The following is a 27,938-nucleotide window of genomic DNA, read 5'->3' as shown; positions in this document are numbered from 1 at the left end:
ATACGTGTGTGTGTATACACATACACAAACATCAGAGAGCTAACCTTTGCTTTCAGTAAAAAAATGAATCCATTCACTTTGTCTACTCAGATATCATCTTATAGGCACCTCCGATTCCTAATAAGACTTCACACTATTCGACCCATAATAGCAGTCCCAGGAATTTACCATTAAAATACCTCTCCAAAAATACAAAAATATATATGCACAAGGTTATTCACTGCAGTATTATTTATAATTACAAAATAACTGAAAACCACTAAATGCTAAACTACATGTGATTGAATAGGGTTATTATACTATAGCCACCATAAACTACTATGCAGCTATAAAAAATAAAAAAATCTCTATGAACTTGCATGGCATAACTTAAAGGAAATATTAAGTTCAACAAAAAAGTATAAGAAAGCCTAGATGGCATGCTACCTCTTGTGTAAGAAATAAGTGAAACATAAGACATACATATTTCTGTCAACTTTTACCAAAAGAACTGCAAGGAGGATAATCCAGAAAATAATGATTATCTAAAAAGGGTAAAGGGAGGAGAATGGAGTATACAAGAGAGACTGGTACTTCTCTGAATGTGTGCATGAGTGTGTGTGTTTAAATTTTATGTATAGGATTAACTTTTAGAAACATGTTAGTATTTTTCATATTAAAACAATAAAAATGGGAAGGGGAGGGGAAATTTAAAACAGAAAATAAACTAAAATGAGTTCAATTCAAATGACTATCATCAGCTCAGTGAATAGGGGAGGAAAGAACTAAGCCAAATTACTTATTAACACAGTATATGACTATATACCCTCAGTCTTGGACAGGATAGAGTGGTGAGGAAAAAACTGCAAACATTTATAAAATCTTTGTAGGTTTGTTTATTAAGCAAAACAACTGTTTAATAGGCAAAGCAATTCAGAAACTATTTTAGTTTTATTATAAGATTGAGCAAATGAGTAAAAGTGTTGATGTCCTTGGAAACCAGGAATCCCTTTATAGAAGGAGAATATAATTATGAAAAGGGAAAAGGCAAGAAAGAACTCAGTAGGGATGAAATGGAATATAAGGTGTGAAGTAACAATATGTAAATATTCATATATACATATATATGTGAAGATATGAATACAAGTGCATATATACATACATTTCATAGACATGAACTACAAGGCCCAGAAACGAAGGCACCCAGGTTGCAAAGAGCTTACCTACTGCCCACTCAAAGGAACCAGGGCTCTTTGGAGAAATGGCTGATTTTATGGCTGCATGAAAAATGAGCCTAGAACATTTTCTTTAGGACAAAAATAAGGAGGTACTTAAAAAATGGGAGCAAGTTACAAGGCACAGGAGTCATTCTGAAGAAGCTCCCACTGACCACATCTGGGACCACTTGTGCACCAAAATAAGCATGTACAGAAATGAATTATGAACATTTGAAAAAGAGAAAATCATGATTCCATATTGATAACAAATAGACAAGGAAGAAGGGACAGCTTTTGCTCACAGGAGAATGTCAATGCTGACTAAATGTGGAGAAAATCCTGAAGTTGGAAAATCATCATTTTGCAACTATCATAGTGAAGATTAGATCAACCAAGAATCATGATGGATAGATGTTAAATAAAGGGAGAAATTTTGATGAGAAGTAGGATATTTTCATGATCTTAAAATTTGTTCTTATTAGTTGCAAAGAAAAGGAAAAACAGTAACATAATGGAGAAATTGAACAAAACACCTTGGACAGATGCAGAAAATTATCATTCCTGATGAAGGACAGATGGACATCTTGTGTCTCCATATACGAAACCCTTAGGAGACAATATGATCTAAGTAGTATTTCAACCAAGAATGAAGAACCTGGATCTAATTATGAGGACACATTAGAACATCGGGCAAATATAAAATGAGGGGGATGAATTCTTTTATATACATATTATGATTTATTAAGTAAATTGGATCAAAGTGCTAAAAAACTCAAGATGATTTCATTTTCTTACCCTTGAAACTTGTTTTTACCATTATTATTACCATTTCTCATTCCTTCACTATAGAAACAGATCATCTGCATCTTGTTGATAAACCTTCCAAAGCCTACTAAATGATTTATTCTTCTCTACCTTTCCTGCTGTCACTCTAATCCAGGTCACTCCATGCACTTGCACCATCTAACTGGCCTTCTTTGTCATCTTACTCCTTATTTTGGTCTACCCCAACCCATGCAGTCAGAGTAATCTTTAAAACACAACTTTGGTTGTTTCCCTTGTCTTAAAATTTTCAAAATGAACTTTTATGACCTGTGGAATTGATGATAAGCAAGGATTACAACTGCTTCATGATCTGTCTTCTTGCTTTTCCACCTTCACTGAGTAAATAAAAATGGACAAATAAATATTTACACATTTAAGGTGTACATCTTAATGTTATGATATACATATACTATGTGAAATGTCACAATCAAGTTATTCAACATATCCAACACCTCACATGGCTATCATTTTTTTATGTGTGGTGAGAACACTTAAGATCTAACCTCTTAGCAAATTTCAAGTATGCAATATAGTATCGTATTGCTAACTGTATTCATATTGCTATAATTAGGTCTCCAGAACTGATTTATCTTGAATAACTGAAACTTTGGACCCTGGGACTACCTTCTCCCCATTTCCCCCTCTCTGCAGCTCCAGGCAACCACTATCCATTCTCTATTTCTATGAGCTTGACACATGTAAGGCAGAGCATGCAGTAGTTGTCTTTCTGTGTCTGGATTATTACCATTAGCATAAAGTCCTCCAGGTTCATCCATGTATTTGAAAATGTAAAGATTTTCTTACTTTTTAAGGCTGAATAATATTCAATTATCTAACATTATATATAATATAGATTATATATACATATAACATATTGTAATCCATTCATCTGTTGTGGGCATTTAGGTTATTTTCATATCTTGGCTATTGTGAATAATGTTGCAATGAATATGAGAGTGCAAATATCTCTTTGACATACTGATTTCCTTTGGATATATAACCGGAGGTAGAATTGTTGAATCCTAAGGTATATTTTTAATTTACTGAGGTATCTCCATACTGTTTTTCATAATAGTTGTACCAATTTATATTTCCATCAACAGTATACAAAGGCATCCTCTACTCATTTTTAAATCAGATTTGGGATTTTTTCCCATTGAGTTGTATGAGTTTCTTATAAATTTTGGGTTTATGTATCTCTATATATTTGCAAGCCATATAAGCATATATATACATACATATATATATATAGCATGAGCAATATATATGTGCACAGACATATATATTTACAAATATTTTCTCCCATTATATAGGCTTCTTTTTACTCTGGTAATTGTTTCCTTGGCTGTGCAAAAGCTTTTTAGTTTGATGCAACCCTACTCCGTCTATGTATGTAGCATTGCCAACTGCTTTTGCTGCATTTACTAAAATAATCATGCAGTTTTTTTGTTTCATTTTACTAATGTGCTGTATTACATAGATTGATCTATATATGTTGAAACATCCTTGTATTCCAGGGATAAATCCCACTTAGTCATGGTCCATCACCATTTTAATATGCTACTGAATCAGATTGCTAGCATTTTATTGAGGATTTTTGCATCTATGTTCATTAGCGGTATTAGCCTACAGTTTTCTTTCTTTTTCTTTTTTTTCATTTGACAGAAGGTCTCACTCTGTCTAATCTGGGATTCAGTGGCAAAATCATAGCTCATTGCAACCTCTAACTCTTGGGCTTAAGCAATCCTCCTACCTCAGCCTCCTGAGTAGCTAGGAACTAACTACAGGCATGCATCCATGCAGTTATTTTTTTATTTTTTGTAGAAACAGTGTCTTGCTATGTTGCCCAGGCTAGACTTGAACTCCTGGCCTCAAGTGATACTCCCACTTCATCCTCCCAATAAGTGTGAGCCATTGTGCCAGGTCACTGACACAACATCCGGCCATTAATTTTCTTGTGGTGTCTTTGCCTGGCTTTGGTATCAGGGAAATGCTAGCTTTATAAAATGAGTTTTAAAATGTATCCTCTATCATTTTTCAGAGAATTTGAGAAGGGTTGGTATTAATTCTTCTTTAAATGTTTGGTATAATTCACCCATAAAGTCATATGGTCCTGGACATTTACTTGTTGGGAGGTATTTGATTACTGATACAATCTCCTTATTTATAATTGATATGTTGAAGCTTTCAATTTCTTCTTCATTCCAGGTTTGGTATATTACAGCTTGTTTCTAGGAATTTATTCATTTTTTCTAGGTTATAAAATTTATTGGCATATACTTGTTCATAAGTCTCATGGCCTTTTTTATTTCTGAGGCGCCCACTGTAATGTCTTCTGCTTCATTTCTGATTTTATGTGAGTCTTCTCTTTTTTCTTACTTAATTTAGCTAAGGATTTGTTGGTCTTGTTTATCTTCTCAAAAAAACAAAATCTTAATTTTGTTGAATTTTTCCACTTTTTGTATTCTCTAATTTATTTCTACTATAATCTTTATTATTGCCTTCCTTCTGCTAACTTTTTATTCTTTGGCCACTTCCTTGAGGTGTAAAGTTAGGTTGTTTATTTGAAATCTTTCTTATTTTACAACATAGGCATTTATTGCTATGTAATTCTCTCCTAGTACTGCTTTTACTCCATTCCATAAGTTTTATCATGTAGTATTTTTGTTTTGGGCTCTCTTGAGATAACTTTTAAAATTCCCTTTTGATTTCCTCTTTGACCCAATACTTGTTCAAGAGTGTGTTTAGTTTCCACATATTTGCAAATTTTCCTATTTTCTTGCTATTATTGATTTCTGGCTCCATACTATTGAAGTTGAAAAAGATAATTGGAATAATTTCAAACTTCTTTAATTTGTTAAGACTTGTTTTATGACCTGATATGTGATCTATCCTAGAGTATTATGTGGGCATTTGGGAAGAATGTGTATTTTTCTGCTGTTGGGTGTAAAGTTTTGTGTGTGTCTGTTAGGTCCACTTGGTCTACAATGTTGTTCAAGTCAGCTATTTCATTAATGTTTTCTGTCTGGATGTCCTATTCATTATTATTGTAAGTAGGTTATTAAAATCTCCTATTTTATTGCTATCAATTTCTTACTTCAGATCTATCAATATTTGCATTATATATTTAGGTGCTCTGATATTGAGCCATACTAATTATCGTAACTTCCTACTAAACTGACCCTTTCATTATTATATAATGATCTCTTTTTTTTTTTTTGTCTCTAGAGATAGTTTTTGACTTAAAGTCTATTTTGTCTAATATAAAACTGGCCACCTCTGCATTCTTTTGGCTATTAATTGCATGGAATACCTTATTTCTATCCTATGTGTGTCTTTAAATCTGAAGTGAGTCCCTTATAGATAGCAAACTGCTGAATCTTTTTTTTTTTTTTGTAAGTTTTAATCCATTCAGCCACTCTCCATTTACATTAAAGTAATTACTGGTACTTGAGGACTTACTGTTGCCATTTTGTTGAATGTTTTCTGTTTTGCAGTTTCACTTTTCCTCCTCTTGGTGTCTTCCTTTGTTATTTGATAATTTTTTGGATAGTGGTTTGCTTTGATTATTTTCTCTTTATCTTTTGTATAGGATTTTATTTGTGGTTAGCTTGAGACTTGGATAAAATATCTTATAGTTATGACTATTTTAAAATAACAGTATAATTTCAATTACATATCAAAACTCTACGTTTACTCCCCCCATCTTCTGTTTTTGTATTCAAAGTTGCTTCTTTTTATATTGTGCATCCATCAACTTATTTTTATCCTTTAACTTTTAAATTAGGATTAAAGTAGTTTATACACCGATATTACAGTGTTACAATATTCTATAACTGTCTACATATTTACCCTTACCAGTCAGATTTATGCTTTCATCTGCTTTCACGTTGCTGTGTGGCATGTTTTCCTTTTAATTTGAAGAACTTCCTTAAGTATTTATTTTAAGGCAGGTCTAATACTGACAAACTCCCTCAGGTTTTGTTTGCCTGGGAAAGATTTTATCTTTCCTTCATTTTTAAAGGATGATTTTGCTGAGTATAGTATTCATGATAGGCAGTTTTGTTCCTTGAGTATTATGAATATATCATCTTACTCTTTCTTGGTCCGAAATGTCTTTTGCTGAGAAATCCACTGATAGTCTTATGGAGGTTCCCTTTTACTCAAGTCTCTTTTTTCTTACTGCCTTCAAAACGCTTTGTCCTTGACTTTTGACAATTTGATTATAATGTGTCTTGTTTTAGTGTTCCTGGGTTTGGACGTATTTGAAGTCCTTTGAGACTGGATGCAGACATGAATCTTGATGTCCATTTCTCTCCCATGGTTTGGGAAGTTTTCAACTATTACTTCTTTAAATAACCTTTCTTCTACTTGCTCTCTCACCTCCTTCTGTAAATCTCTTAATGTATGTATTGGTTTTTTGATGGTGTCTCACTAATTCCATAGGTTTTCTTCACTCTTTTCCATTCTTTTTATTTTTTTCTCTCACTAGGTAATTTCAAGTGACTTATCTTTGAGTTTACAGATTCTTTTGCTTGATCAAATCTGCTGTTGAGGCTCTCTCTTGAATTTTTCACCTCATTCATTACATTCTTCAGCTCTAGAATTTGGTTCTTTATTATCATTTGTCTTTAGGTTGAACTTCTCATTTTGTTCATTATTGGTTTACTGATTTTATTGAGTTGTCTGTTTTCTCTTGTAACTTGCTGAGTTTTCTTAAAACAATTATTTAATTTTTTTTTTGTGATGCAATTTTTAGATGTCTATTTCTTTGGGGTTGATTAATGGAAATGTATTGTGTTCCTTTGGTGTTGTCATGTTTTCATAATTTTCTGTCTTCCTTGTAGACTTGCACTAATATCTGAGTATTTGAAGCAGTCATCTCTTTCAGATGGTACGACCTGACTTTTGTGGGGAGAGATGTTCACCTGTACATTTGGGCAGCTTCTTCTCCAGAGGGCACAGTGGCATGGATACCAGGCAGCTCAATTAATAATCCTAAGTTCCTATATTCACAACTTATTTTTTGTGTGTGTTCCATTTCTGTGTATGTACAGAGGAGATGCCTTACATCCATCTAGCTTTTTAAAAACATCTATAAGAACTTTGCCTAAAATTTATAATAATAACAATATCAAAAGTAATACTCCAGTTATCCTACTCAACAAGCACCTTCCTGAGTAAGCAAAAGATGAGAGAAATCATCTGCTATTCCCTTATGTATTTCAGTTCCCAAATGTATTTCACATTATTTTTCCTATGATTCTAATTTATAAAGATAAGTATGTATTACATACTATGACTCTTACAGCAAGCCAGAAATTTTACCTGGTTTATACATGAAAAACAGTCAACAACTGGCAATCTTAGACTTACTGTGAATTGCACACTTTAGAGGCAAATTGAGAGCTTTTTGGGATAAAATTGAATGTTATAAACATTTAATCTTATATATTTTATTCATGCTTGTTTTCATAAAGAAACTGAATTCCAAATGAGCAGATACAGTTGTTTTATTCATGTTTTCCTACCCAGAATCTAACACTATTATAACTGTATAATTGGCATTTCATGAATACATTTTTATTAAATGAAGAAATTACCACTATTACTGAAAGCTCCTTTAGTAACTTATAGAACTCCCTAGTATCCATGCCACTGCACTGTCAGGAGCAGGGGCTATGACATGCCACCAGCCAGTGGCCTCACCCTCACTTATCGGTGAAGGTCTTTCCCCACTGAAGTCAATCCCTAATATCTGAAAGAGGTGACTGCTTCAAAGGAGATTTTTAGAAATGTTGGTAATTCATTCATGTCTGTGTGTGTATTTATATAAGTGTGTGTGCATATGGGGCTTAACAGCATAGTTTTTGTAGAGTCTTCTTTTTTTTTAAATTTCAAGATTTCTGTACTCTTTGCATATGTACTGGTTGTAGACTCTCATTTTCCTTCACCCAAGTAATCCCTCTCTACGTCAATATGTACTTACTTATTAGATTGAATCTTTGTTGCCTCTTTTGCCCATTCCATTTTCATTGAAACTAATTCGACCCTCATGTGATTTTATTTATTCAAATCTCTTAGGGAAAGTCTCAACACTCAGTAAGAATAGATCTGCTTAAGGACATAGCTATACTATCAGACCATAAACAATCAGCCCCATAATTCTTCAAGGAAACACTGTTTACAAATACAATAACCCAAACTAAAAACAAAATATCTTCAGAATACAAAAAGAAAAGTAAGTTTACTAAATCTCTCTCTCTCTCTCACACACACACACACACACACGCAGAGTTAACAGATATTATAAGAATGAAGAAGTTCAAAGACAAAGCTCTCCAAGAAGAGATTACAATTAAGATTTCTTTTTGAGATAGTATTTTTGTATCTAGGAAAGCAATATGAGTGTGAGCTATAAGCTAGGTAGCAAAAAGAAATTCATTAAACATAATTGAATAAAATCTGTTAGAATAAAAACTATTAAATAAAAGTCTACTTCACTTCAATTTACTTGGCAAGGACTTGCTTCTTGATTCATGAAATTAAACTCCTGGAATACTTACCTTCGAGGATGATTGGCATCAAATAATGTGTTATCATCGTCCTCATCATCTTGTTCTAAAGGTGTTAATTCCATGTTTTCTATGTTAGTGTCCAAAACTCCATATCTCCTAGTCTTTCGGTTTCTTCTTCTCATCCTATTAAACAGAATAAATTAATCAATAAAAATTATTTCAATAAGGTATAGATGATCCTATATTTATTTGTATATTAAAAATAATCATTCTGTTTCAGACATAGGAGGTATTCAATATCAGAATGGTTATATTTCAGGATTGCAGCCAATTTACCATGTAGGATTACTTATACTTCATGAAATAAAACCTACTCCTACATGTTTATATGCCATCAGTTTCTTCTGTCTGACATACTCTCTTCTCCCTTTGTCAACTGATGGTGTTGGCAGATAACCTTTTAAGCCTTAGTGCAGGCACTTCTTTCTGGCCTTCTATTCCAATATTTTTCCCATGTCTTCCATGCTTTTGTGCCCCACTAAGAAACTGCATGGATATAAATAGTCAAATTCTAGACTGGTGGCTCACTACCCTAGCAAACATCATAATCACCTGGGGTACTTTAAAAGCCCCCAGGTTCAGGCCATAAGTTAAAATGTATAGGAATAGAAATGAAGCATCAATATTTTGTTAAAGTTCTACATGCGATTCCAATGTTCTGAAAATCACTACTCTTGATCAGTGGTTCTTGAAGTGCGGTTCTCTCTATCAACAGAATCACGATCACCTAAGGACTTAAAGAAATAAAAATCTTCAGGGCTAGCCCAGACCTAGTGAATAACAAATTTTGAATGTGAGGCCCAGAAACCTATGTTTTAACAAATATTTCTTGTGCCTTTGATGCATACTAAAGTGTGAGAACTACTGCCCTAAAGGAATTGAAAAGATTTTAGCTGTATATATGAAAGAATCTGATGATTTAGAGCTACATTCTGCATTTCTCTTTCAAATAACTAGCTCTTTTCTTTCAAATCATTTACCTCAATTTTCATTTATATGTGGTTATATATAGTTTATGTGGTTATTTATTCGCCTGTCTCTTCCACTAAGTTCCATGAGGGCAGCAACCATGACAATCTCATTCACCATTGTATAACCACTTTCTAACACATTGTCCTATCAATTAAGATGTTCTTTAAGTACTTGCTTAGGGTCTGAGTGATTTCTAGCTCAGTGATGCAAAACCATGACTCTGTAATCAATGTCTAAATCATCTCCAATTCAACTACTTCAACTCCACACATAGAAAAATACATGTCACAAAATTATCTATTGGCGTTTAAAAATAAAATAGAAGATATTTCAGAACTGATCACAAAATTCTATTTACTTTAATTCCGATTCACTTTGCTTGACACAATGAATGTGATAAATAATTGGGCTATAACACCAACTGTAAAGAATAACATGAACCTCTTCAAACAAGACAGTGGGGCTCCCTTGAAAACAAACTGTCCTACATATACATGCGCAAATACATACATTCAACAAATATTTGAGTCTTACTAAGCATCAGGCAATATACCAGCTTCTGGGTGTAAAGCACCTGATTTCAGTGTCAAAGTTCACAAAATATTATTAAGCATGGACAAAATTCAAAATAATTTCCACCAATCATTGCCTATAGCTTTATCTATATACCCACCTAAAGGTGATGGAACACGAAACAGTGAGTTAAGCATGGTATTTAAAGTTCCAAAAGTAGGGCCGGGCGCGGTGGCTCACGCCTGTAATCCTAGCACTCTGGGAGGCCGAGGTGGGCGGATCGTTTGAGCTCAGGAGTTCGAGACCAGCCTGAGCAAGAGCGAGACCCCATCTCTACTAAAAATAGAAAGAAATTATATGGACAGCTAAAAATATATATACAAAAAATTAGCCGGGCATGGTGGCGCATGCCTGTAGTCCCAGCTACTCGGGAGGCTGAGACAGGAGGATCCCTTGAGCTCAGGAGTTTGAGGTTGCTGTGAGCTAGGCTGACGCCACGGCACTCACTCTAGCCTGGGCAACAGAGTGAGACTCTGTCTCAAAAAAAAAAAAAAAAAAAAAATAAAGTTCCAAAAGTAACCAATGAAAGAGTTAATAAATATTAAAACTAGCAAAAATGAGGCAGTATGAAGTATAAGCTAGTCTTTTTTTATAGTGAGAAATTAAATATGTTTAAGTTATTACCAAGGTGAGAAAACTGCTTGAGCTTAGGAGTTCAAGACCAGCCTGAACAGGAGTGAGACCCCATCTTTACTCAAGAAAGAAAAAAATTAGCCTGTCATGGTGGTATGTGCCTATAGTGCCAGTTGCTCAGGAGGCTAAGGCAGGAGGATCACTGGAGCCCATGAATTTGAGGTTGCAGTGGGCTATGATGATGCCACTGCACTCTACCTGGGGTAACAGTGAGACTCTGTATCAAAAAAAAAGTTATTAAATTAACAAGTATATATCTGTTTGGTTGTGGGTGTGTGGGTGTGTGTGTGTGCACACACACACCCACACACACCATATGGACCAGAGGTCTAAATTTTTTCTGTAAAGAATTAAATAGCACTTTAGGCTCTGTGGGCCATATATGGTCTTCGTCACCTATTTATCTTACTTTTTTATTTCATTTTGTTTACAATCCCTTAAAATATATATAAAAATATATATTTAAAAAAACATTTTTAGCTCTTGTGCCTTATAAAGACGTGCCAGCAGATGGGATTTGGCCTATGGGCCATAGTTTACCAATCTCTGATTTAGATTTATGAAAATAATTGAAGAAAAACTAACAACATAAATGAATAAAACTATTGTCTATAGAAAATAGATACTGAAAAATATAGGGAGGCTAGTTTACTACTGGCGCTTTTGAGTGCACATGATTTAATAATATTTGTATGTATTCCTTTGATTTAAAAAAGTATATACAAGAGAGTGAAACCAGTTGGCAGCATAAGGTATGGATACTGAGAGTTAGAAATTCTGCAGTTCCCTTTTTCCAGTCTTTTGCTTGATTTCCTAAACCATATGACTTCCCAAACATTCTGGCATTTTCAGTCAATGAATAATTTAATGTCATGTGAAATTATTTTTGGAAATAAATTAGATTCTTCCATGTCATATATATCAAATAGTCAATACATTAATAACCTGCTCATTGTCAGCCACAGTATGTTGACAAGTCTTAAAACAAGGAATAACATGAACACAGAGTTTACAGACTTTAAAAATCTTTCCCATATGATGCTCTTCTCCACTCTCAAAATCTTCACTCTACCTTGAATGAATTCCTAATCTTTCAGTGAGTAGCCAGATTAATCTGTCTAATAACACTATTTTCCCAATATGCATATAGTATAAATATTTGACTGCATTGCTTTGGGCATTTTATTATTAATTCTAACTTATACTGTCCTTTAATTCAATCTTGTATGTAAACACGAATCTAAGTCTTTAAAAACAAGAACCTATTTCATATACAGAGACAGAACATTGTTAGGCACCAAATAAATGAGCAAGGCAGTTCAATTTAAATGAATTTATTATTTTAGTATATGTACTAATTCACATAAGAATGAGTCAAATAACACCGGATATTATTAAATAGAATTTAAACTTGAAATGCAACCTTTTTAAAAATGTCTTTCATCAGTCCAAGGATATAGGCAGTGATGACTACTTGGCCTCGACAGTTACATGGCCATACAAACTACAAACAAAACACATATACTGTATTACTATATGTGGTGCTATAATATTTCTCAAGGAAGGTCAAAAACAATTATAAAGCTTTAAAATAATTGGGCTGAATCAACAAACTGTGTACTGAAAATACTAACAAACATTAAGTATAAAATACTACACACACAAAAATATACTGAAATCTTAAGTAAAGGGCTACTTTTATCTTTTAATATGCAGTGTATATTACTTTTAAACACAAAAGTAAAGGGGGCTTTAAAATCCATGCAATTTTAACACTCAAAGTTTTTTTCTTACAAATGAATGTTTTCACTGAGTTCATGACACCCAAACTTGTCTGTTGGGTATGTGTGTGGGTTGATAATTATATACATGTAATTATGTATATGTATACTTTTCTACTAGACATAGTAAATGCATATTGAAATATTAAAACAAACTTTGCTGGCTGCTAATGAACATAAAACTAGGGACTTTCTCTACAAATATGTAGAGAGGGAAGTATGTAAGCCTGAGCTGGCAAAAGAAAAAAGCTATATCATTACCTATACTAAATCACATTCACTCATGATCACATGGTGTGTACAGATGAATGATCCTGGTCAGACGCTTTCTAAGTATTCAAGTTAATATCCAAATAGCTGGAGATGCAGATTCCTTAATGTTCCATTATACTCAGAACTATTTCTGTTCCAATAGCATGTATAAGCTAGATTATCAAAATAAAACTAAAGTACTAAAGTAAGCTTGATAAAATTTTATGTAAAAATGTATGATGCCACATAAAATAAACACAACAGACTAAAATTCCATTTCATTTTACTGCTCTACAAAAGGGAGAACAGTGATCAATGTAACTTGCTATATTGCTATATCTTGCTATATCTTCCTGATTTAATTCATATCTTTTTTTTCCCTTCTGTTTTCTTTTAACTGAACATCTGTAGGGTATATATTAAATATGGAATAATATAAATATTCTTCCTTCACTTCTTTTATAGCACATTCAAAACTAGACTGAGGAATATATTCTTTACTATGTATATATTATATATATGTACACATACACACATATATATAAACACACAACTTTCCATGTGGTTACACATAATGATAAATCAGAGTAAATATATTAAAGTACAACTACTGATACAGAAATTTTGTCTTAACGATTTTTAGCAAAAATTGAATTAGTGACCAAGAATGAATTTGAAACCAATTTTCTGCCACTGCAATATAAGTGAATAAAATACAGGCATCTATAGTTTTCATCCAATCCTTGTATATATGACATAGTAAAAATTCTTCTGACTAATTTGGTATCTCTCTCATCTTTATTTCCCATTCTCATAATCCAATCCATCATTTGTTAGTTCAACTTTTTCAAGAACCAGATACCAATAAGGAATGAGTGTGAGTAATGGGTTGAACTGTGTCCTCCAAAAATTCATAAGTTGAAGTCCTAACCCCCAGTACTGCAAAATGTTATTTAGAGTCAGGGTCTTTATAAAGGCAATCAAATTAAAATGGGGACATTAAGGTGTGCTCTCATCCAATATGACTGGTGTCCTTACAAAAAGCGGAAATTTGAAGATAGACATGCGTGCAGGTAGAATGCCATGTGAGCACAAAGATGGTCACCTATAAGCCCAGGAGAGGCCTAGAACAGATCCTTTCCTCACAGCCTTCAGAAAGAAGCAAACTTGCCAGTGCCTTGATTTTGGACTGGCCTCCAGAACTGTGAGACAATAAATTTCTTTTGTTTAAGCCACCCCACTTATAGTACTTTCTTTCAGTCTCTCACAGATTAATGCAGAATGCAAGAGATTTATCAAGGGAAGGGCCCATGAAGGATAAAGACAGGAGGGAAAGGGAAGGTGAAGAGAGCCTACACAGGGTGATACATGTCTGATACCTATAAAAAATAGAAAGGAAGGATGACTGGGTAGGAAGAGTTGTAGCTTGCAGTGCAGTTCTGAAAGGGTCTTGATAGAATGCCTGCAAACAAAAGCCGCCCATTAGAAGAGTCTTCTGTCAGTCAGAATGGCCAGGCTCTGCTGCACTCAGTCACTGGCTGAAAACAGGACTTGGAATTATGGCCCTGGCATGAATGCTGTGACGGATCCAAAGCTGTGGCAGCCAACTATGCTTCCTGCAGCAGGTTCTCTTGAAAGAATGTCTGATTAGCGTACCTCCATGGCTGCCACAGTCACAAGGTATTATTGATTATATTATACTTCCTGAGAATCATTGAAATTCATTTATATTGCTCCACCATACCACTGCTATCCTATCTTCTCTTCCCTGACTATTAAAATAGCTTCCTAATTGACTATCACTATCTTCTGTGGTCACCTCCCCTTCAGCATCTAAAATTCTTCAATGGTTTCCTATTACTCAGCACTAAGTAATGAGTCTGTAATATCTGGTCTATAAAGATGAGTACCAGATGGCTCATACTTTTGCCTTTAGGTTCAATGTGCTCTTCACTCCACATTCCACTTCACTTTCTGAATACAGTCTTCTCTCAAACTCTTACCATGGCCATGCTTTCTCTATCACTGGCCTCACACCCTTCTCCCACCCACCTCAGTGTTGTGTGGATGCCTATTTATCTTTCAGCTCTCAGATTAAGTATCCCTTCCTTAGGGAAGCCTTCTGATATACCTAGCCAGGTCACAAACGTGTATTATTGGCTTACACAGCACTCACGTACATCTCCTTTAAAGTATTTATCAAAGGTGCACTTGTATACTTATTTAATTAACTATTTTTCTTCCCTATTAGACCTTTAGTTTCATTAGAGCAGGAGGTATATATTAATAGCTGTTCTTGCTTACCACCATACCCATAGCAGACAAGTTCTATCATAAAGGAGATGCCTAATAAATATCTGCCAAATAATTAACTGAAATATTCAGAAAATATATCTTGCATTTTCTCTGTATGACAAAGACATCTAAAATTTTATATGCAAATCATTACCTCCAGGACAAAAGAAGCCTGAAAGAATATGATTTCCAGAAACACACCACAGCAAATTCTAAGGGGACCTAGCTAATTTTTCAATCATTTAATATGGATCTATGGAGGTGAGTAATAAGTTTCTGGTTCAGGACAAAAAAAGTACTAGAATATTTAAACATATTAAACATGTACTCACTTCAGGACCTCTGAGATTTCATTTAGGATGGTTTAGGTACAGCTCAGGTGTTTGTCATACTCTATTCAAATTAGAACCACTAATATTTAGCTTGTATCCTGTGTGGAGGAGTTTCATTTTTATCTCTTGGCTATGTAAATTTACCATATTGTAACACATAGTTATCCTTTATATACACTATGAATAATTGAAGTTTACCCTTTCAAAAAGCTAAACCGGCTTTTTGTTTTCCTTCTTTTAAATTCTCCGTATTCTACATGGAACTTTATCCAATGCTAAAGAAATTCCTGCCTTCTTATACAGGAAAAAATGAGATTTTAAAAAAATCTCTTTTTAATCTCTCAGGATCATTGTAATTAGTCCACTTTGATGTAAAGCAATGGTGCTCTCAGGATCTATTGAAATGTATGTGACCCCACGTTGAAGTTCTCAGACTACTATGGCTTTGAATTCTTTAGCTTCTTCTCATAATTTTTCTTAGGCTTGACAGTTATCAATTGCTATCACTATCACACAACGAGTGCATCATTAAACAGAGGATTCCTCCAACAAGGTACTCTGCCACAGCTCATCTCCAGTAAAATGTTCACTGCTAACAACCAAAGGTCAAAAAAGTAACCATCAAGAGCATGTTCACCTATGCTTAGCCTACTACAATGTTGTTTTCTCTGATAGACACCTTTTCTCACCAAACTCCTTGTAATTCAACACATATAATCAGTTCTTATGCTTAGATGTGTTTCCTGTTTGAAAGCAGGCCAGTAGATACCCCAAGGTAATGTAAATCCTAAAAAAATGTCATATACCTTGGCTTTGAAGTATCCTATATGAAAGAGTATAGCACATAGTTTCCTTGTCATCTCTCCTCCTTGTATTTACGTGGATTTCCTAGTCTTCTCTTAGGCCCTAAAGCTTGGGATGTGAGTCTTGATAATTCCTCTGACCTCCATTTCTAATAGTTCAGCATGGATTTATTTCCTAATCAACTTTAAAGTCCTATCTACAAACAAGTACTCCAAAGATTCATCCCATCTGGCCTCTCACTGGCTCTATGACCAACCCCTCCAGATTTCTCCTATAATCACCTTTCATTTCCCTCACTCCCACTCCATCTCCAGCCTTGTCAGATCTACCTTCTTGCTGATTATAGTTTCAGAAGCCAGATGCCACACAGGTGTATACATAGATACACTATAAAATATATTTATATATATATACACACACACACACAAAAAAGTATATATATATATAAAATATAGGTTTAAAATATATATATTTAGGTACTATTTACTATATCTTTCAAATGTATAAAAATATATGTAAATATATTTAAAGCCTCTATTTTATAAATATAAATTAAAGTATAAATATAAAAATAGTAATAATAGCAATGTTTTATGATATGTGACAGAGGTATTAAAAAACATATCATAGTAAAACCTTCCCTAAACATATTACAATTCTAGATGCAAAAAAATTCCAGTAAGAATAGCTAATATTTACTGTGTGTGCACATATGCCAGGCATTGATCTAAACAGCTAATAAGCATTACCTGACACAATCCTTACAACAATTTTATAGGATAAGTACCCTCATTTTATACACAAAAAAGCAGAGTTTGGAAAAACTTAAATTGGGAACAGCAAATTGTAGAGCTAAGTCATACACAAATAATTTGAGTACTGAGCCTGAGTTTTAAATAATTAAGTCAAAGTGTATTCCTAATGAATCAAATTCCTAATGAATCAAAGTAATTTCAACCAAAGTCACAAAATTAGTTGACAAAACAGTCATGTGATCTTCAACTTAATGATCTTACATTATACCAGACTAGATAATTTTTTTAGTTGAACTATATTTGTTAGTTCATCATTTTGTAGTTAAAAAAAAAAATAACTTGGCAGCTACTTGCATTAACAAGTACAATTATTTTGTTCTGATTAGTTCATCTCTTAGTTTTGATCACTGTAACAGAATCTGCTTTTTGTGTAGAGACAACCTGCTTCTTCTGGCTTAACAGAAACACAATTTTGTTTAGAGAGCAATTGTGCCCAGCCCTAAGGAGGACACAATGATCATAATAATTGGTGTAAACCAATCATGAAAACATAATTTTCCTTTTGCCAGTCATTGTCTAGGGGTGAGCAGATGAAGCAGTTCAGACAAATGAAATAGAAGAGGATGTCTCTGGTAGTGGGGTTTCTGGGAAAAGATTTTTCTCCCTGATTAAAACAAACAGAAAAGAAGGCCTCCTTTCATATCCCTTCCCCTCCTTCCTGCTTGAGATACCACTGTGTGAGAACTTAATGTTTAAAGCTGAGGTAGCCACCCTGTAGAGAGAGAAGAATGCAAACATCCAGAATTCTTGATAATCTTCCAAAGCCACTGGACCAAACTTGAGTCTACTCATATTTATGATAAGTAAACAACAATAAAATATATCCTTATGTTAAAGTCGTATTTATTTGGTTATTCTATTGCTTATAGCTAAAAACCTCCTAACTCATAAGGAAACCCAACATCTCAACTTCTCTGCATCATACTGCCATTTTACATCACCTGGACATATATTTCCTTCTAACCCTCTTCTTTTTAAGAATCTTTTTGTCAGGTTCTATTAGCAATTCCTCCACTCTGAATAAACTGATTAAACTTTTTCTCAGCAGTTTTCAATCTATTAATAAAATCACATTGCCACAAAAAAAGCCCACTAACTTTTCATACCATCACTTTACACTTGTTTTTTTCAGTTTGGCACAGTTGTCCCAGTTCCATTTAGATCATTATATCCTTTCTATCACATTCTTTCCCCAGTGATTCTTCCCTCAGCCCAAATTAAACAACAAAACTGTTTTCAAACTGGGATCCTCAGAGTCCTAGGTTTCCGTAGAGGTGCAGCCAATCAGTGTGGTGTTGCTTTCTCCTAGTTTACATGTTGCAGTCCCACTGCTAAAAATGATGGAAATCTACATTACAACAATGCATAAAACATGCTGTCATAGAATCTGTCATGTCCATTGCCCCTAGTCCACCTTAAGAAAAATTGCTCCACCTATAAATTCCTTTGAATGGCAGCAATGGTTACTCATGTGTCTACCATGCAAAATCACCTACTTTCACCCACAACTAATATGATCCTGGGACAAGCACCTTTTCTAAATCATGATTGTCAATCTCAAGGGTAGACTATGACCTAGCCTACAAAGATAAAATAAGCCAATCAGAATACCTGCTTTAGATATTTAGCTATTTAACAATTGGCAGGGCATAAGGATCATCTAGAGAATAGACACTGGCTGCAACAAGGGGTCTAGGTACACAGGTGAAGGGTATTGGTACATGCCATGTGAATATCATTACTGAAAATTCACAACTCAAATTTTACTGATTGTTTTGTTTTCAGAATAACTTTACAATAACCAATCAGAAGCATCTCAGTTCAGTTTCCCCTTTTTGTCGCAAATCCAACCTGTACCAATTATAGGGAAATGTGTCTCCTGGCTACACTCTATTACAATTTATCCTGAGGACTGCAGTTATCTTAGATATACTCTAATAAATAATCTGTATATTATCTTGGGTAAATAGATATGAATAATATATCCACATAAAATAGCCCCAATTGACTTTTCTGTATAACCTCAGATCATAAGCTTCCAGTATGGAAAGTATTTGAAAGGAGTTAAAATGACTAGATTTTACAAGGTTGATGTTAACACTTCTCTCTCACAGATACCCATATTTCTAATCTTCATTTCCATGTTTTACTTTTGGTTTTCCATACATTCTTTCTTATTGCCATTTGTTATTTACTCAGGAAACACTTGGAACATCTACTATTTTCCAAATAAGCATAAGGAGCAAATAGTATAGAAAAGAAGACAGACAACTGAACCAACTATTAGGTTTCACTGGAAATAATGTCATGATACAGGTATCCACAAGGTGGTCTGCAATCACAGAGGTTTCCCAGTAGAGCTGATAGTCCATTTTCATCTTCAAAGACAACTAGGAGTTAGACAAAAGGAGGACGAAAGAGTCCACTGCTTGAAAAATGTACTTCCATAAAAATATAGCACACTTGAGGCTACAGCACAAGATAAAATAAAACTGATGAAAAAGAGTCAGATTGAGGAGGACCTTAAATGCTAATCTAAGGAGTATGAACCTTACCCCAACAGATACCATAGAAATGTATTGTCCAATAGAACTTTATGTAATGATGAAAATACTTTGCATAATTCTGTCCAATACAGTTGCTACTAATGACATGTGATTTTTGAAGTCCTTGAAATGTGCCTACTTTACCTAATGGACTGGAACTTTTTTTTTTTTAATTCTGATTAAGTTTTTAAATAGCCACATGTAGGTAGTGGCAACCATATTGAATGGTATAGCCATAAAAGATTATAAGCATAAACACAGCATGATCAGATTTACATCTCAGAAGGAAAACTATATGCTCAGCGTGGAAGGTAAATTGAAAGAGAGACGTACCTGGAGTAAAGAAAAGTTAGTAAAGATATCACCATAACCTAGTGATATGAGCGAGCCTAAACTAATGTAAGGTCAGTGAAGCTCACAAAGTGGTCATGTAGACAATATTTAGAAATTGAAACTGGATGACTGGATATGAATGGTAAACAAAAGAGAGAGATTTGGGAAAGCTCAGGTTTCTAGTCTGAGAAACTGTATAGATGATGATGTCATCCACCTTGTAAAGAATAGTGCAGCAAGATTTGCTCAGGGGCAAAAATAATGGTTTCAAGCTTGACCTTTATGAGTCTGAATCATCTATCCAGTAAGAAGCTGGCTGGGTATACAGGTCTGTAACTCAAAAGGCATCTAACAGCTTAGAGGTAGCAGTTATAAAAATAAATTTGGAATATGTCACCCAGAGAACATGGACAAAGCAGAAAGGGTTAAGAAAAAGACCCAGCTATTTAGGAAGTCAAAGTCACTCTCTACCACAAACATTCAATGAATGCCTCTACATTCCAGGAACTGGACAGGGCCTGTAGGGACCAAGGATGTATAAGACACAGGCCCCGCTCTTGAGACATTAGTTGTACAAGAGTCCTAACAGTAAGAAGAAAAGTTCATAGAGAAAGAAAATCATGAAGAAGCTGGGGACTAAATATTCAAAGACGTAAGAAGAAAATCAGAAGAGATGTCACAGAAGCCAAAGTAAAGACCAGTGTATTGATTGCCACAGAAAAGAGGGGAAAATATACATAAAATTGAGACAATGTGGTTATTAATTATCCTCTGCAAGGACAATTTTAGAGTGGTAGAATTAGAAGCCAGACTGCAATGAAAGGTGTGGAAATGGGGACATTTCAATGGAGGATCTCACTTCTGCCTACTGCATGAGGTTTATTTAAAATTCCCTCTTCCTGTCTTCTCAAATACCTTTCTTTCCTATACCTCCAATATTTCCTTTTCTACTAGCTTTTTCCCCACCACTGGCATTTAAACAAAATTGGATACTCCATTCTTAAATGGGTACTTTTCTGTATCTCTCATGCAATACTTCTCCCTGACTGAACAAATTATATCCATGGAGTAAAGGCCACCTCAAAGTAGATTCAGTTATATGGCAAATTTGTAGATAATTCATATCAAGTAGAGATAAAGAGTTTGGTTTTCTATAAAAATATAATCATTTTAGCTATCATATTAAGTGACTTTTTAAACAGCCTTGGCTATGAGAGTGAGATTTAGGAGCAAGCCCTCTATCAGTTAGCTTAATCTCTTGCTACCATATTCCTCAAAGTTCAATTTATTAAGCACAAAAAGCAATGGTACTGCTCCACTGGATAAGCCCCTTGAGAACAAACATGTCCTCTTTATTACATTTAAAGTCCCAAAATTCAGTATAGTTTGAGACCTAACAGTCACTCAAATTTATCATGAACTGATTTGTGTGGATTTACAGGTGGGCTGATATGGTAACTTGTCTTTTTCTTTACATAGTGCACATTCAGCATCACCTACAAAACTCTGCAACCAGCTTGTTACACGTGCAAATAGTAATACGCTGAGACAAAGATCTCCACAGCTCTTAAGATCACTAGGCAGGGTATAAGGTGGATAATATCAGGATACATAGTCTCATACATTTACCCCATATAGATATCAATTTCTACGTGTGACATGACATGAAAAAGTGTGGGAAGCATTGTCCTGACCTCTAGCAACACCCCCAACAAATAAGAACATCTTTACTTTTACCTCCCAGAACTGCACACATGGCAAATGTTGCTTAAATAGAAAAATCCTATTATCACTTCACACAGATCTCTGACATATTTGATTGTCATACCGCTGGTACACTATCCTCTTGACATTTTGGCACTTGACCACATAACCAATTTAATATTTTATAATATTTTAAGTGCATGAGTAAACATTTTGAGAAAGTAAGTTTCATCTCTGCAAAGAATATCAGTTCCTTGAGAACCTGTCCTCATTAAATACATTTCCAAGCTTCTGGGTATGACCCTATAGAAAACATTCAATATATACTGTCTGGCTAATCCAATGATGGCAAATCAGGACAATTTACACTTGTTGGGAAAATTCTACTTTCTAAGGTTATATAAACAACTAGTATGGAAGTTCCACAAAGGTAGGAACTTTTCCATCTTGTACACTGCTAATCCTCACCCAAGGCCTATCACTGGTACATTATAAGTAGTCAATATTTACTGAATTAATGTTAGTAACCAAATACATAAATGGTCAAATAGTATTCCCTGTTTTTGCTTAAATTGAGTGATTTCTACGTCTTAGGATCTTATAAGTAGGGTGGAAACCAAATGTTTTCTGAAAAAAAAAAAAAGAATAGAAATTCCTTAACTCATATTTTTAAGTAACTAGACAGGAGAGACAGTTATCAATCTCATATTCATAATTCAATAGTGATTTGCCACAGGAGGAGTTAAGGTAGAAATATTATAAATATGACCAGATTAACAGAGGTCACTTTAAAATATCACCATTCCCTATGTCTAGTAAATCAAGAAAAATCTTTGGATGAGGTGAGGAATGAAGGGGAATTGAGGTAGTGTACGAAATTATTTCAGTGTGGCACTGACATGATGATGATCAATAAATGTTAAAGTTGATTCACTTTTTAAAACAGTGAAATTTGGAGGTATAACATTCAACAAATTCATGTTTTAAACAGAAAGGCACTGGGCATATAATGTCTACTTCATTTTTCACCATAAATAAGCTAGCTATCTTTATAATGCAATATCACTTTAATTACATTCAGTAATCACAGGAAGCAGCATGGTCCTTGAACATGTTAAGTTTCAGCACAGCTGGTTTGGGCAGTTCCTGTGTGTGCGCCCTTGGACAAATTAGTTAACTTTACTCAGCCTCAATTTTCTCAACAAGAATAATATCACCTACTTTGCAGGTTTTTGCAAGAATTGGAAAATGTACACAAAGTATGTGGCATTATATCTGACACACAAATTAGCAATTAATACTATTAGCTATTAGAATGGTAAGTAAAATCTCAAAAATAATCTTTCAGTTACAAAGTAAGAGTATTTGAAAGAATCCTAATTTTGTGTCTTAGCTTATAGGCTTGGGTAACCATTCAAATTAAATATCGTGTATTTCCGATGGGCATAGTGCCTCACACCTATTATCCTAGCACGCTGGGAGGTTGAGGCAGAAGGATCACTTGAGCTCATGAGTTTGAGACCGGCCTGAGCAAGAAAGAGACTCCTGTCTCTACTAAAAATAGAAAAAATTAGCCAAGCACTGTGGTAGGCACCTGTAATCCCAGCTACTCAGGAGGCTGAGGTAGGAGTATTGCTTGAGCCCAGGAGTTTGAGGTTGCTGTGAGCTAGGCTGACTCCATGGTACTCTGGTCCAAGCAACAGAGTGAGACTGTCTCAAACATAAATAATAAATAAATAAATATTGTGTATTTCCTATACACTAAATATTAATAGGAACTGTGTGTATTGTAATGTCTTTTGATAGCATCCTGTATATTGCTGATTATCTATGTGATTATTTGATTAATGCCCCTCTACTCCTCCAGTCCATAAGTGCCACCGAGGCAGAAATGTTTATTTTGCTCACAAGTGTATCCCCAGTACCCAGTATTGGGCAGCTGAATAAATACCGACAGCCTGAATGAAGGCTATTATGCTAAATTTCATGCTCATCTCCACCATATCAATTAGCTTTTGATCCCCATTTCATAGGAGGTGTTCTGAAATTAGAAAGGTTAAGTGATTTGCTAAAGAGCACAGAAACAAAACAGTGGAAGAGTTAGAATCTAAGCCTTGGTCTCCTTCTTGTAATATAACACATTGAATAAAAAATGAAAAAGCACCAATGAGATGACATGAAAATAGAAATAATTCCCCGATTTAAGGCAAGAACCATTATTCATAGTTATACCAGAAATTACTTTTATATAATCAACATACTTAAAATTAATAACAATCCTCCAGAGTAATTTCTTTTTTCTGGCCTTATACTGCGCGGGGAACGTCCTACAGACAGGAAGAAAATCTTAAGTATTAATTGAGATCTTCATATTTCTTTGTTCTATCAGTAAATAGCAATTACTCTTAAATTTCCAAATCCTCACTATCTACCTATTCATCAATATAGAGAATTAACTAAAAATGCTCATTCATTAAGCAATTACTTATTTAGTGCCCATCATATGTGGTACATGATGTTCAGTACTGGAGATACTGAGTAGAAAGTAAGACATACAAGTGTCTTCTCATAGATATTATGTGTTCATGTTAGGAAGCCTACTCTGTTCCCACTGTATTTCTTGCATATATTTTTCACTTTCTACAGAGAGAATCTGATTGTTCTTTGGAATATTTCCAGACTCAAAGTGGAAGTTATTTCTAGCCACATATTCATTACAACTGAATTAGATTAAAACAAAACAATTTGGAAGTCTCATGGAATTCAATCTAATAAAAATTTACAAGTAAAATATTCTCAGTGTCACCTCAACTCAGTTAAGAAAATAGTAATTTTGGCCCATTCTTCCCCCTTGGCACAAATAACTAATGTTGGTGTGCTGTCACACATATGTTAGAAGTGAAAGCCAAATTGAGCATTCACCAAAATGAGGATGAAAAACAAAATCTGGAAGCAAAAAATATGAGTTCTCAACATTGCCCAGACATTGTTAGCATCAATCAAGCTTTGGACATTTGGTAGTCAACTAAATTTAGGACTTGGACTGCATGTATATATTATATGCTGGTTGAAAAATGCAGTTTATATTAGCCATAGTTCAGAATTTAGTTGTTATCATACAACATGTTATTGAATCATCCAATAGAATCTGATTGAAAAGACTGTATCCTTCCCAAGTTTTATAGCAATGAAGATAGAAAAACAATGTCAATAAACATATGTATAAAGATTATAAAAAAGGTGAAAGCAAAAGGAAAAACGAGTAAGGGACATCCCCCCAAACTGTCATCATATCCATAATTTATGAGAGAAATAATACTTAAGGTACTCTGGATCTTCACAGGACTTATATGCATATGGAATTGAATAACAATTATATAGTGAGAAAAATAATTTATTAATTGTCTTTTAATCTTTCTGTATATCAAGAAGAAAGTCTCACTTTGGTACTATTATACCTTTAACACATCCCAAACATTTTCTAACTTCCCTATTAACAGAAAGTAGGCCTGGATTTGCTGGCCTTTGTGAACCCATAGTATCTAATTCAAATAATATTGTTTATACCAGTAGTTCTCAAATGTTTTGGGTTCCTTTACATTCTTAAAACCCCAAGTAACTTTTATTTATGTGGATCATATATATATTTATATATATCAATATTTAACATATTAATGAAACCTGAGAACACTTATAAATACTTATCAACTGATATAAAATAATAATACAGGTTAATTTAAATTTTTATGAAAAATAAATATACCGTCAAAAAAGAAAAAAATGATAAAAAGAATGACATTGATTTAGGTTTCCTTTCAAATCCCTTTAATAGCTCGCTTAAGCTGACAGAAGTAGATAGAAAATAGGAAGAGACAAAAAATTGAAAACAGATTTTCATATTTGTTTCTGCAATCATTTGCAATGTGTTGTTTGGTTGAAAGGTATGAAGAAAATCTAGCTTCATATAGCTATGAACACTAAAAAAGAAGGTGCATTTTAATAGCCTTTTCAAATACTAGTAGTTATTCGTTTTTAATACTACACCAAATCTTGACAAGAGGTAGTTTTTTAAAGATTAGTTGCAATGTGGAATCCAAAATGGTATCAATGAACTTTTTGTATCCCATAAACTTGTAAAAGAATGTATGTTTTTGAAAATAGTTTTGATACTGTAGATCCACTGAAGAGGTCTAAGAGAAATTCTCACCCCCAGTGTTCCCTGGACCACATGTCAAGAACCACTGGTTTATGCATTACTTTTTTAATTAGTCATTTAAGTCAAGTGATGTTGGTTTTCCATTCATAATAATAATCACTTGTTTATAAGGAAACTTTTACTTTAAATGATCAATTTAAAGAAATAAATTACAATAGAGAGGATAATTATAGGAAAAAACATGAAGTAGTTTGGAAAACCATAAACCAATACAATCCTGCAAACCTACCCTCTAGATAGCTTTCTCTCAGATCTTCTCTTGGCTTTCTTCTTCTAATGGTGAGGTCTTGGCTCTGTATGTCAACTCTTCAGAGAGATAGTCCTCAACTAATTAGGTACAACCTAATTACTTAGGTGGCAGATTAAAGGCCTATACTAAAAAACACTGACGGTAAGGAAGAATGTCTTCTCCTAAATTTTGTAAAAATAAAATATCCATAATAAGGCCCTTCGGTACTACTCCACTCAAATAAATACTGATTTTTCTATTCAGTGGAAGCACTGTGCAAAGAACTCTATGACTTACAAACCTACTAAAAATAAGTATCCTGCCCTTAAAAAGTTTGCATACTGATAGGCAAAAATTTGACATGTTAGGTACACAAAAATATACAAAATAGAAAGGGAGAACTTTACAAGATAGTGTAGTGGAAATTCAGGGCAATAAAAGATTACTACCACTTCTGACCTAGGGTGCCCTTTGAGGCTAAGGCAGGCCTCAGGCACGATGAAGAAACATGGAAGTGGGGTACTAATTTACAAATCAAGGAAGCAATTACTTGGAGATTCCCCCAAAGGTAACAGGCCATGAAGACAAAGTTGCATTCTCACTCTCAGGCAGGAGCCCTTGATGCTGGGGGAGGGGAAGGAGCGACGCAGGGTCACACAAATCAGCCTTGCTGGAGGAGTTGACTGGCCAGCCCATCTCAGGCCCACAGGGGAGCCCCATCGAGGCTTCGCCTCACCTGACCGTCCTGACCACGAAGTACACCAGCACCGCGCCGCTCACTACCATCAACACAGTCAGTGCCCGCTGGGTCATGGGCTTGTCGCCAAGGTTGGGGCTCACAGCGAGGCCGCCACCCAGTAAGCCTTCCATGGCCTTCCCTCCGTGATCATCTGCCGTAAGTCCCGCCCCGGGGCTGCTGCCATTGCCGGCCTCTGAGCCCCGTGGCCCCGCAGCTTCAGCCGAAGCACGGCCCGGCTGTTGGGCAGCGGTGGGGCCCGGCGATACGGGCAGTAGTGTCCGCGACCCAGTGTCTGGAGGCCCAGGGCCCGGCGCGGCATTGGCCGCCTGTAGCAGTACCACAAGAGGTCCGCTCAGCCCTGGCAGCAGCAGCAGGAGGAAGACCCGGGCCAGGAAGTGGATGAGACAGCAGCAGCAGTGAGGGGCCTTCATCGTCCCCGGACCTATCTCTCACCACGCGGGAGCCGCCAGGCCCGCCGCCCTGGCTCCAGGAGGGACCATGGGCGCGGTGAAGAACGAAGAAGTCACCCCACACCCAGGCTGAGGCCCAGCCGTGGCAGGTGGCAAAGACAACAACAGCGGCGGCAGCTGCCGGGAGAACCGGAAGTTCGTACATCTCAGCAGCCACTGCTGCTACGGACGCTTTCGGTTGCCAACATGTAGGGGCGGGGCGCGCTCAGTGGCGTCAGCAGCTCAGGGTTTATGCGCACGCGTGCTGGAGGAAGGCGTAAGGACGTGAGCTCTGTGGAGGCTAGTGAGTACTGGTCTATGAAGGGTAACAGGTAAGAAAGCACCTAGACCAGAAAGAATTGTGTAAAGTGTGCAGCAACTCATTGCATGCTGGAACCATGAGAGATAGTAGAAAGCTCGTAATTTGAATTCCTTGTTGCAAAACTGCAAAAACACATCTAATCAGTAAGCAAGGCAGGCTTAGTATCCCTCAGCTTGATTACAAATTTTAAACAGGCTTTTTTCCTGACTCCAAGCCCTTGACCTCCCTTTTCTTACAGCATGTACTTTAGAAAATCTGTAATTGCAAATTATTTCTCTGCCCCTTTGAGATGTAAACCTTATAAAAAGTTTTTTGGGTTTTTTTTTTTTTTTCAGTTTTATAGC

At 35.1% G+C, this 27,938-nt stretch overlaps 1 protein-coding gene across 2 annotated transcripts in view; it reads right to left on the bottom strand.

The window, feature by feature from the left end:
• The window catches only part of FAM174A (family with sequence similarity 174 member A), a 38,662-nt gene extending 11,263 nt beyond the window's left edge, over positions 1-27,399 (bottom strand). Inside the window, exons 1-2 of one of the 2 annotated variants that reach the window (XM_069492449.1) lie at positions 26,821-27,399; positions 8,588-8,722 (exon numbers count right to left, since the gene is read on the bottom strand). In XM_069492449.1, coding sequence (XP_069348550.1) covers positions 8,588-8,722; positions 26,821-27,254 — 569 coding nt within the window. In that variant the 5' untranslated portion in view covers positions 27,255-27,399. Of the gene's footprint in view, positions 1-8,583; positions 8,723-26,820 lie in introns of those variants that run through there. The other variant, XM_069492450.1, reaches the window with a different exon arrangement.
• Positions 27,400-27,938: the final 539 nt, after the last annotated feature.

The sequence above is a fragment of the Eulemur rufifrons genome, chromosome 17 (assembly GCF_041146395.1).
Source record: "Eulemur rufifrons isolate Redbay chromosome 17, OSU_ERuf_1, whole genome shotgun sequence".
NCBI lineage: Eukaryota > Metazoa > Chordata > Mammalia > Primates > Lemuridae > Eulemur > Eulemur rufifrons.
Note: the sequence above shows the minus strand (reverse complement) of the source record. Positions and strands in the feature narration are given on the sequence as shown.